The sequence below is a fragment of the Paramormyrops kingsleyae genome, chromosome 17 (genome assembly GCF_048594095.1).
Source record: "Paramormyrops kingsleyae isolate MSU_618 chromosome 17, PKINGS_0.4, whole genome shotgun sequence".
NCBI classification, from domain to species: Eukaryota; Metazoa; Chordata; class Actinopteri; order Osteoglossiformes; family Mormyridae; genus Paramormyrops; species Paramormyrops kingsleyae.
Window position 1 is genome coordinate 22235468 of NC_132813.1, and position 12237 is coordinate 22247704.

At 41.6% G+C, this 12237-nt stretch overlaps 1 protein-coding gene across 1 annotated transcript; it reads right to left on the minus strand.

The window, feature by feature from the left end:
* Positions 1-6356: 6356 nt before the first annotated feature.
* On the minus strand, positions 6357-10591 carry LOC111837888 (olfactory receptor 2AT4-like). The gene is made up of 3 exons (XM_023800337.2): positions 10582-10591; positions 6927-7873; positions 6357-6410 (listed from the first exon to the last, which is right to left on the minus strand). The coding sequence occupies exons 1-3, from the start codon at positions 10589-10591 to the stop codon at positions 6357-6359; spliced, it is 1011 nt and encodes a 336-aa protein (XP_023656105.2).
* Between the last annotated feature and the right edge of the window lie 1646 nt (positions 10592-12237).

Below are 12237 nucleotides of genomic sequence, written 5' to 3' on the forward strand. Positions count from 1 at the left end.
GCCATCGTGCAAAAGCCTTAGTATACAGATGTATTTATCATGGTATCCAAACCTTGAAAGTATGCTCCATAGAGCCTGACGGCCAACAGAGTCAAAGGCCTTCGTCAGATCTATGAAGGCCATGTACAGAGGCAGCTTTTGTTCACGGCATTTTTCTTGTAGCTGACGGGCGGTGAAGATTATGTCTATTGTTCCTCTGGATGGGCGGAAACCACATTGTGATTCTGGGAGTAAATCCTCAGACAGTGGAAGCAGGCGGGAGGCAAGGACACGAGCAAGGACTTTGCCTGTTGTTGACAGGAGTGAGATGCCCCTGTAGTTTCCACATTCAGCTTTGTCCCCTTTCTTGAATATGGTGACAATCTGGGCATCCTGGAGCTCTGAAGGGAGTTCCTCTCTTTCCCAGACCTTAAGAAGCAGCTGATGTATGTGGTGCCAGAGCTTTGTTCCTCCTTCCTTTACGATTTCTGTGGGGATCCTATCAGGACCAGCAGCCTTGTTGTTCTTTAGGCTCCTAATGGCATTAACAACCTCAGTTTTGGTGGGAGGTTCCCCCAGGTCTTCTCTGGTGGGTTTTTGGGGGATCCGGCTCACAATGTCTGAAGCAGCTGAGCTGTCACGATTCAAAAGCTCTTGAAAATGGTCTTTCCAGCGTGCATTTATGGCTAAATTGTCTTTTAAAAGCATCTGCCCATCATTTGAGTGCAGGGGATTTAAGCCGTGGGTGCTGGGGCCATAAGCAGCTTTTGTGGCTCTGAAAAATCCCCTTGTGTCGCCAGAGTCTGCAAGTCTCTGGAGTTCTAGAGCCTTTTCAGTCCACCAGATGTTCTTTAGCTCTTTCACCTGTCTCTGAACTTTAGCCTTAGCCCTGGAGTGAACTACCCTTTTGGCCTTGCTTGTTGGATCATTTTGCCAGGCCCGGAAGGCTTTTAGTTTTTTTGAGATAAGATGTTCATTCTCTGTGTCGTGCTCATCAAACCAGTTTTGGTGTTTTCTGTACTTCACATGAGTCAAGGATGGTGGATTTCAGAAGGCACCAGTGCTTTTTGATGTTATCAGGATATTCTTGCTGAAGGCTTTCCGCAAGTCAGTCCTGGAGTTGCTGCTGGATGGCAGTGTCCTTTAGGCTGTCAAGATTCAGTCTTCGTTGGGCCTGCTTCCTTTGAATCCTCCTTGTTTTCCTAAGTTTGATGGACATTGTGGATCGAATGAGGAGATGGTCTGTCCAGCAGTTGTCAGAGTTGATCATAGCCCTTGTGATGTTCACATCACGGCGATCGCTGGCTCTTACAATGACATAGTCAATGAGATGCCATTGCTTGGAGCGGGGGTGTCTCCAAGATGTCTTGAGTTTGTTTTTCTGCCGAAACAGGGTGTTGGTAATTATGAAGTTGTGCTGAGTGCATTTACTTAGAAGCAGCACTCCATTTGAGTTTGTTCCCTAAACCTTCCTTGCCAATATTGCCTTTCCAGAGATTTTGATCCCGGCCGACCCTGGCGTTGAAGTCCCCGAGGAGGATGATCTAATCCTCCCTGGGGATTTTAGACAGGATTTGCTCTAGGCAGGCATAGAAGGCCTCTTTTTCTTCTACATCAGAGTCTAAGGTGGGAGCATAAGCGCTTATTAGTCGCCATCTGGTTGTTGGTCAGAGCCAGACGGATGGTCATAAGGTGCTTGCTGATCCCCACGGGAAGCTCAGAGAGGTGGCTGACAAGCTGGTTCTTGAAGGCAAATCCAACCCCATGGATCCTAGGCTCATCAGAGTGTTTTCCCTTCCAGAAGAAAGTGTAGCTTCCCTTCTCCTCCCTCAATTGCCCTTTGTCTGCCCGTCGGGCTTCAGACAGGGCTGCTATGTCAATCTGGCATCTTCGTAGTTCTTTAGCGATGATGGCGGTTCGTCTCTCAGGTCTATCACTGGAGGTGTAGTCCATCAGTGTGCGCACATTCCAGGCTCCAAAGTTGATTATTCTTTGTTTCTGACCACAGTATGGTGTCCCTCTGGACGCGGTAATCCAGTTGGGTGGTGTAAGGCAAGCTATTTTTAGGGTACCTTTTCTAGCCTCTTCCCCATGTGGGGGTAAGCAGAGTGGATCCTAAATAGGGCTGCTCAGTCATGGGTGCAGCTGCCGAAGGACTCTTTTGCCTTGGTCCAAGAGCCCAGCAACTGTATCTAGCACCCATCGACTAATGTGCCAGCTTGTGACTAGGGGCTTCCAGATTACACAAACCTGACCCTGTCGCCATTTGCTGATCGCCATAGGACTTTGATCCTAGATGTAAGGGATTCCCTTTTGTGGAGGACGCTTCTGCATGGAATTGTTTAATGTGGGGAGACTGGTGCACCGACAGCCACTGCAAGGTCCTTGGCAGGTCTGGGGCAGGATCCAGTGGCATAGAATCCAAGACGACTGGGGACCCATCTCTGCTGCAGCCTTCATCCGCCTTTCCAGCTGTTGTGATGCTCCCCACAGGTCAGCCATCATCATCCGCCTGTTCTGCCGTTGAGGTCTTTTGCTTTTCTGTTGGGGTGTGCTCCCTTAGCCGTGCCTAAACTAGGCTAAACCACAAGGCAGTGGGGCTATTTACCCATAGTTGGGGCAGTGGTTGGCTGGTGTCAGGACGTGTCCACCCCATGGTGGGCCTGAACACCGCACCTCTGGGGCCCACTGCTGCTCCGAGATCCCCAACAGTTCGACCTGGGTCTGCAGGGGCCCAGTTACCATGTGTGGCCGTGAGGAGGCACTGTAGGAGTCTTGGCAGTGGAGAGGCTATGTACCATCAGGAGGAGACTTACGCACTTGGCTCCTCTTTGCCCTAGCAGAGCGGGCTAGCTGGTGGCAGAAACTGCAAGCAGAAGCAGCATGCAGCGTGCAGCATGCACTAACTACAAGCACTACTACTAGCACTACTGCACTGACACATCACACATGCCCTGTGCCATAGGCACACACCCACTAACCATGGCTACCTGCAAGGAAACACATGCAGTCATTGCATTTCACAAAAAGGGCTTCACAGGCAAGGATATTGCTGCTAGTAAGATTGCACCTAAATCAATCATTTATTGGATCATCAAGAATATCAAGGAGAGAGGTTCGATTGTTATGAAGAAGGCTTCAGGACACCCAGGAAAGTCCAGCAATCACCAGGACCATCTCCTACAGTTGATTCAGCTGTGGGATTGGGGCAGCACCAGTGCAGAGCTTGCTCAGGAATGGCAGCAGGCAGGTGTCAGTGCATCTGCATGTGCAGTGAGGTGAAGACTTTTGGAGGATGGCCTTGTGTCAAGAAGGGCAGCAAAGAAGCCACTTTTCCCCAAGAAAAATATCATATCATTGTTGGAGAAAAAAAGGTGAGTGCTACCATCAGTCCTGTGTCATGCCAATAGTAAAGCATCCTGAGACCATTCATGCGTGGGGCTGCTTCTCAACCAAGGGAGTGGGCTCACTCGCAATATTGCCTAAGGACACAGCCATGAATAAAGAATGGTACCAAAACATCCTCCCAGAACAACTTCCCCCAGCCAGCCAAGAACAGTTTGGTGACAAACAATACCTTTTCCAGCATGATGGAGCTCCATGCCATAAGGCAAAAATGATAACTTAGCTCAAGGAACAAAGCATCAACATTTTGGGTCCATGGCCAGGAAACTCCCCAGATCTTAATCCCATAAAACTTGTGGTAAATCCTAAAGTGGCGGGTGGACAAACAAAAACCCACAAATTCTGACAAACTCCAAGCATTGATTATGCAAGAATGGGCTGCCATCAATCAAGATTCAGCCCAGAAGTTGATTGACAGTATGGCAGGGTAGTTGCGTAAACTAAATGTATTTGTCAGTAAAAGCCTTTGACACTTATGAAATGCTTGTAATACTTCAGTATACCATAGAAACATGGCAAAAAGATCTACAAACACTGAAGCAAACTTTGCGAAAATTAATACAGTGGTACCTCAGAACTCGAATTTAATCCATTCAGAACTCTGGATCAAATCCTAAAAAGTTAGAGTTCTGATCGACTTTTCCTCATAAGAAATAATGGAAAACCAATTAATTGGTTCCCGGCCCCGAAAAAATTACACTGAAATATGTTTTTTTTTAGCATTTAAACACAAAATGAACCGGACAAAACAAGAAAAGCATATACTGCACTAAACACATCTAAGCACATTTATCAAAACAGTAATTTTTAAGTAAGAAAAGAAATGTATCTAAACAATGTTTTTTTTAACTTTACACAATGTGTCATGCTCAGATCGTCCGCTCCTTCCGTGTGCCACACCCCCTCGTTAACCCTGTGTGGAATCCCCGTGTGATCAGCTATTTCTGATTGTTGTCATTAGTCCTCTGTATTTAGTCCGTGTTTCAGTTTGTTTCCCCAGTCCGGTCATTGTATTTTCCTTCTGCGTTTTGCCTGCCTTACTTGTAATTAAACCCCGTATTCCCTGATACCCTGACGTCTGCGCCTTTGTCTCCGTTCAATATTATTATAATTAAATGTATTAATGGTTTATTATTAATATTAAAGTAATCTTTATTTTTAAATGTATTTTATTATATAATAATAATAATTACTGTTACTGTCCATCTGTCACACTTCGGCAAGCAGGCGAGCGGGGAAGCAGCAGAGTAAGCCGGGAATACTCGAAAGGGGTTTTATTCGGGGCTGACAACAGGCAAACAAGACACAGCATGACACCACAATGACGGATCTGACGAGACGTACTCAGACGTAGACTAAATACACAGGAAAGAGCAAACGAAACAAGGCACAGGTGTTGACAATCCGGGAATCACACGAGGTAACGAGGTGGGCATGGCACACCCGAGGATCGGACGGAGCTGGGTGTGACACTATCATTGTCTAAATGTATTTTTACTGTCTAAATATATGTATTCAGCTAGTGTAAACATGCACGATGTTATCACAGCGAATGTGAGGCTGAGACTGAAGCTTTACCCTTTGTTTCCGCTGAGAGATATGCCGCGTGACTCATTTCCCCGCACGTACAAGTTATCTTAGGTCGGCGTTCACGATTTGACTTCTGAGATTCAGATCGAGTTATAGGTCATTTTTTTTTCAAACTGGTTGGTTCGACTTTTTTAATGAGGTACCACTGTATTTGTGTCATTCTCCAAACTTTTAGCTACGACTGTAAACAGTTCAGTAATTTAATTTGTATAGTACTGTAATTTGAAAAGCGTTTGAAACAGCTGTACTCTATTTTGAAAGTGTCAATAAAATTCACTAAATAGCGACGCTGTCTGTTTAATTACCTTATATTCGTGTAATAAATGTCAATTGGATGGTAATCTGCCCAAGACAGAAAGAAAAAAGGAAAAAACGGTTATAATGATTATCCACCTATAGTGATCAGTTTCACCTAGACAGATGTAATCACTATACTGTAAATGGCTTCCACTGTATTAAGAAGTGGATAAATTCAGGAAGGACACCACTGAAGGCCTAGGTTTGAAATTCACGGCCCGCCACTGCATTTATGTCATGTCAGGGTAATTATAATGGCTCACATAAAGTGTCTTATAGCCATAACTGTCACCCCCACAGGGGCGGGGCAGCACAGTGGCTAGCATTTGCCACAATTCCACCACACTATTTAAACCCAAAGTGAACTTCTGCAAGTTGCAAAGTATTGTTGCCATGGTTATGACATCTACTGAGCTTTTCTTTGTCTCGTGTCTTCCCCGCTTGCCCTGCCTGCCTTGTCATGCCCTACTGTCTCGCCTGCTCTGCTTCCCTGGTCGATCCTGCCTCCCTGCCCGGTCCTGCCTGCCATGCCTGCCCGGTCTACCTGCATCCTCTCTCCTGTCCCATCGTCTCCACATCCCATCTCTGCCTGTAGGACTGATCTTTCCGGCTTTAGACCTCCTGCGATCGACCCGACTACTTGCTTGGATTTCCCCTTTGCTTTTTGGTGCACTCGGCTTTTTTTCCAATAGACCCTTCTCCCGCATTACGGGGTCTGCCTCTTCTCTGGTGCCAATACACCACAGTAACTTTTAGAACTCAATAATAAATTTACATAGATTGTTACAAATGTTACAAACACTGATTATTGCGAATATAATCACTTAAATGTAGTGCTCACGCAAAAGCACACATGCATGCACACGTCTTATTTTTGTACCATGTTTTATGTATTTGAACTGCAGTCTTTTTCACAGGCAGCACATGAAGTGCTTATGTCCAAAGTGCACTGTGGCATTTTTTATAATGGCTGATGAATTTCAACTTACATTCTTTAACATGTTAGTTCAAACTACCATTATTTCGTTCTTACTTTTGTGACAAATTTATAATGCATATATCGTGCTTATGTTACGTCAGGGTAATTATAATGGCACACTAAATTTGTCATTTAACTTCTTCTTCTTAACTTTCGCAGACTTCAGGAATACTAGGGTTAACAGAAATGCTTTCAAAGTGATTGTACTACAGAGAGAAATAACGTTGCATGGATATTTCCTGTTACAGGTACTGCCCACATTTCTCTTGCACTGTCTAGTTTTACGAACACACAGAATGGGTTTTTGCTGTGAATGTTTATTTTTACCCTGTAGAAACTCATGTTGAATTTTCTTTGCACTTCTGTTTGCACTGAGCAGGAAAAAAATTCTCAGGTTTGATAGGTCATGATACAGGTAAAAATCTCAATACAAGACAAAACGAAAACACTACCAAAGACACGGCAGCTGAAAATAATTCCAATTTATACATCTTTCCACAAAAGTACTGGATTAGTGAACTTAATAATTAACAAACACCTGAAGAAAAAAAACATTGCGCTATATTTTCATACTATCTTGCATTTACTTACTGCATCAACTTACAATATAGCTAATTACCTTATCTTAGGTATGGCCAGCTATAGTCCCAACCTTTCTGATTTTTAACCTTCTGACCAAAGTATCCTTAATTTCTTTGGTTTTGAAGCAGTATATCAGAGGGTTCACAATGGGGGGAAAGAGGCTGTACAGCATGATCATCAGGATGCGCACATCTGTGCTGATCTTCAGGTTTATGGTGTTTGCAATATAAACGAAACACCGGGGGAGGTAATAGAGGCCTATGATGAATAGCTGTGGACTGCAGGTGGAGAAGGTTTTGTGCCGTCCCTCTGAGTCTGCAATTTTTAAAACTGAGATAATGATTGAGATGTAAGAAAATATTATAAAAGCAAGTGGACCTAACAATATAATCATGGCTTCAACAAAAGCTGTCATTTGAACATTATTTACATTGACACATGCTAGGTTGGTTATCTGGAAATGGTCACAGTAGCACTGTACAATGATGTTAGAGTTGCAGTAGGGCAAAGTGACTGAGCGAATAAGTATGATGACCATCCACATAAATGAAAATAGCCAGGATATGCTGCACAGGGTCAGAATGGTGGAATTTTTAATAAGCATTTGGTATCTGAGGGGGTTGCATATGGCAACATAACGATCAAGAGCCATTATCATCATCAGCAGTGAATTGCAGTGTCCTAATAAATGTATAATAAACATCTGTAAAAAACAGGCAGGGAAAGAGATGATCTTGTCCTCTGCCAAGTACCGGGAAATAACTTTGGGCAAGGTGGTGGTGGCAAAGATTAGGTCTGACACAGCCAGGTTGCAATACAGGAGATAAGTGGGTTTTTGAAGACTTCTCTCTATGACAATAACAGTAAAAATAAAGCTGTTGCCTCCTACAATGGCCAGGTAAACAAATAGTAAAACCACAGATATGAATCCAAAGTAACTGGGTTGAAGTCCTGGAAACCCAGTGAGTATAAACTCTGTGACTTTGGTTGCATTGGAATACTGGTATGACATGACCAGCTGACACCAGTGTTCCCTGAAAACTGTCAATGGGATAAACAAAAAAACAGTATTAATATGTTGAAACATTGTCTTTCAGGGTTTTAAGATTCAAGATGCAAACAATCTTTTAAAATAAATTCTGGTACTGAAATACAGAATTATTATATATGAAGAATCATTAAGTTAATGTTGTTAGAAGTACAAAATAATTAAAATAGAAACAAATATAATAACAGATAACAAATGTAATAGAAATATAATACTGCAGTTAATTAAGCCTCTTTGTCAACTAATGGTCACATTATACTGGCTGGAAATTCTATGAATTCTGGTGAACTACGTAACCTTAATGTTTAAGAAACTTTCATTGCTTACTTAGCAGTTTGGCATAATGTATTCTGTACATAAATACTCAATTTTAGCATTATATAAATATATAAACACATATCAGACATTACATTGTATTATGCTCATATATCTGTATCATAGAAACTAAAATTTATAAAAACTGCTTGAGTGCAGATCCAGCACAAGGATACAAACTAGTATTACTAGATTAGATGTACAGTACATTTCTACTTACGGTCAGGCCATGATCTATACAAACCTCAACCCCATTTTAGGGGAATCAAATATTTCCCTTACCTGCAGAAACGCAGAGCTGCTAGAGTTATGGATCACACACACAAATGAGTCTGCAGACCTCTCTGTTTAGTACCCGGTATTTAAATGCTTTGTATTATTGCCTTACGTAATGATTGACACCTCTTATATATATTTCCATCTAAAGGGAAATGGGTCATATGAGGATTCTCTGAAGCATCAATAATTTCACCTGTAATGATGACTTTGTAAAGGCCACACTTTCTTTTCAATATAACACATTCAATATAACACATTTCCTATTTTTATGTATTTCTATTCAGTATCACAGACTTTTCAATATAATGTACAGTGTAAAAAGTGCTAGGGTTTATTCATTTACAATAAATACATAGCACAGCTTGTCACAAGCAGTTAAAACCCATATGAAATTATTTCAAGCTTTTTGTTTGTTTTGCTTGTTCACATGATAAACATTAAAAAAATTGTCATCTTCAACATTGGTTGAAGGTATGGGTATCTGGTATGGGTGGTGTGTGGGTCTGACTGGAAGGTCAGTTAGTAAACTGGTGAAATTTGCAGATGACACCAAGGTGGGTGGTGTAGCAGATACTGAACTAGCGGCTCAGCAGCTACAGCGGGATCTTAATTTAATTAGTGACTGGGCTGACACCTGGCAGATGAAATTTAACATAGACAAATGTAAGGTACTCCATGTAGGGAGCAGAAATATAAAGTACAGGTATTTTATGGGACCTACTGAAATAAAGGTAGCTGATTATGAGAAAGACCTTGGTGTGTATGTTGATGCTTCCATGTCTCATTCTCGCCAGTGTGGGGAAGCAATAAAAAAGGCCAATAGGATGTTGGGGTATATCTCCAGGTGTGTGGAGTTTAAGTCAAGGGAGGTAATGCTAAGATTATACAATTCCTTGGTGAGACCTCACCTAGAATATTGTGTACAGGTTTGGTCACCATATCTTAAAAAGGACATAGCGGCCTTAGAAAAGGTGCAGCGTAGGGCCACAAGAATGATTCCTGGTCTTAGAGGAATGTCATACGAGGAAAGGTTATTTGAGCTAAATCTGTTCAGCCTCAAGCAAAGGAGACTGAGGGGGGACATGATCCAGGTCTATAAGATTCTAACAGGTTTGGATGCTGTTCAACCGAATAGTTACTTCAGCATTAGTTCAAATACAAGAACTCGTGGCCATAGGTGGAAATTAGCGGGAGAACATTTCAAACTGGATTTAAGGAAGCACTTCTTTACACAGCGTGTAGTCAGAGTATGGAATAGTCTTCCTGATAACGTAGTGCAAGCTGAATCCTTGGGTTCCTTTAAATCAGAGCTAGATAAGATTTTAACAACTCTGAGCTATTAGTTAAGTTCTCCCCAAGCGAGCTCGATGGGCCGAATGGCCTCCTCTCGTTTGTATAGTTCTTATGTTCTTATGTTCTTATGTCTCTGGTTCAAATTCTGTGGCCGGCAAGAGTGTGGCCTTTAACCCCGAAAACTGCTCCATGGTGCTGGATAAAGGGCAGAAATGAGGTGACAATCCACTTGCGGTCCCAAGAGACAACAAGGGCTTTATTAATGAAACAGAACATAGTTGGATAAACTACAAAACAAAGGACCACGTGAGGTCAAAATTAAACAGTGATAAAACACTATTAACAGAACCATAAAAAGACCTACAAAGGAAAATGGGTAATAAAGAGAACAGAACTCAGAAACCAGTCAACATAACAAACACAGAGCTACGCCAAAGTCCAGGAGCAGGAAGAAACGCACAAGGGTAAAGGACTCAAAGGCAGAGGGTGGGATGGTCATCAACACCTACTGCCCAAACAGGGAAGAGACAAGCTGAATCCTTGGGTTCCTTTAAATCAGAGCTAGATAAGATTTTAACAACTCTGAGCTATTAGTTAAGTTCTCCCCAAGCGAGCTCGATGGGCCGAATGGCCTCCTCTCATTTGTATAGTTCTTATGTTCTTATGTTCTTATAAAGGACAGGACAGAAAACCAAAGGCCAGTTGGGATGTATATCATGATATTGGTGTGAGTTAACAGACTGCATCATTGAAGATGCTTGGCTCTGTTAAACCACCCTGCAATCATCTCAGGATATACTGACGTGTACTTTACCTGATAACATGATTCAGGCATTAATTATTTAAAAAGGCACAAGATTTTCCAGCATTCCCATGCCTTCCTATAATGAATGAACAGTACTAATGCTGCCATATATGCTAACATATCTATACTCGCATACCTGTCACATCAGTATCAGTATGAATCCCACTGCAAATTTCATTCCTCCACCCCATGCCTGGGTACCTCAATGCTTTGGGCAAATACCCACAGATAATTTGCCGCAAGATCTGGAACTCTAAGCATCTCTGTATACTCTAAACTGTAAACTCTAAACTGAAACCCCCCCCCCCCACACACACACACAACATGTCAGACTTGATTATATATTAGTCATTGCTATAAATATTATAGTGCATGGTAAATTATTCATTATGCTGTAGTCCTAAACATTTTCCACTGGTTGCTAATTTCAATCAAATGCAGCTCTATTCAGTCTATCCTGAACCTTCAATTTTGTAACTATTCACCTGGTGTGCTGATGCTTAGAAAGTGATACTGACGAAAATTGTGTTTTTAACCTTTTTCAACAGGTGCAGTTTATTTTCTGAAATGCAATCATACATACATAAAACATGTACGTATTTAAATAAAAGGAGTGTAGGATCACACACACACATTTGACAGGGCTGTTTATAATGAGTTCAACCATTATTGCATATTGAGATAGAACTGAGTTAAAGGGGTTTCATTTGAAGCATAAACAAGATCACTTAATCATTTATGGAAGGTGCTTTATATGCCATCTGTGGCTTCTCTCTTTGATAACATCCAAAGCATGAATTGCTGAACAGAAAACACAAATAGAAATCGTTTCAGGGCAATTGCATTACAGGGGAAAATAAAGTTGTTTGCTTATTTTCTATGACAAATATTGTCCGCATTTTTCTTGTGTTGTCAGGCTTTCTGAACACACACAGAATGAGTTTTTGTTGTTGATCTTTTTTATACACTATCAAATGAGGAATTAGGGTTAGTGTGAGTCCTTATGGTTTATGTAAAAGACACTGTAAAAAAGTAGAGCAACAAACTCACAAATGATACAGCAAAAAATAATTTAAAATTAAGCATATTTTCACAAAAGGTACAAGGCTGTGATTGACAGTTAAAAGTCTGAAGAAAAACACCATTTCACTACATTTTCATACTAAAGAGATACTGCATAGTTTTATGTATTCACAACACAGCTAAGTGCTATGTCTTAGCTATGGCCAGCTACCATAGCTGTCAAGTCTCCCATTTTGGCCAGGAAACTACCATATTTTACCCCTCTTTCCCGCCATCCTCCTGTATTAGTATTTTCCCGTAAATCTCCTGTATTATAATATCATTTAGAAAAAATTCCTCTGCTTCTCCAAACTGAACTGCCAGTAGCCTCATGAGAACTGCCACCTGCAGGTCTGCAGGTCATTTACAACATTAACCAGGTCATAAATGCGGAGGTTAAAATGGCAATTCTGTGTGCCAAAAACAACGTTACTTTCACCTTCTGTGACGACTTCAACAAGGATACAAAGTCTGCAACAAATCTGTATAATAAGTCATTAGTGAATGCCAGAGAGCCACATGAGTGAACATGAGAAATTAAAGGAAAATGTGTAATGAAAATAAAATGTAAATGACAGGTGGTTATTTTAGATTTCTTGTACA

Coding starts and splice junctions, on each gene's coding strand:
- LOC111837888 (XM_023800337.2), bottom strand. Junction 6,411..6,926: donor AAGAAATTAAGGATACTTTG/GTCAGAAGGTTA, acceptor GTATTCCTGAAG/TCTGCGAAAGTTAAGAAGAA.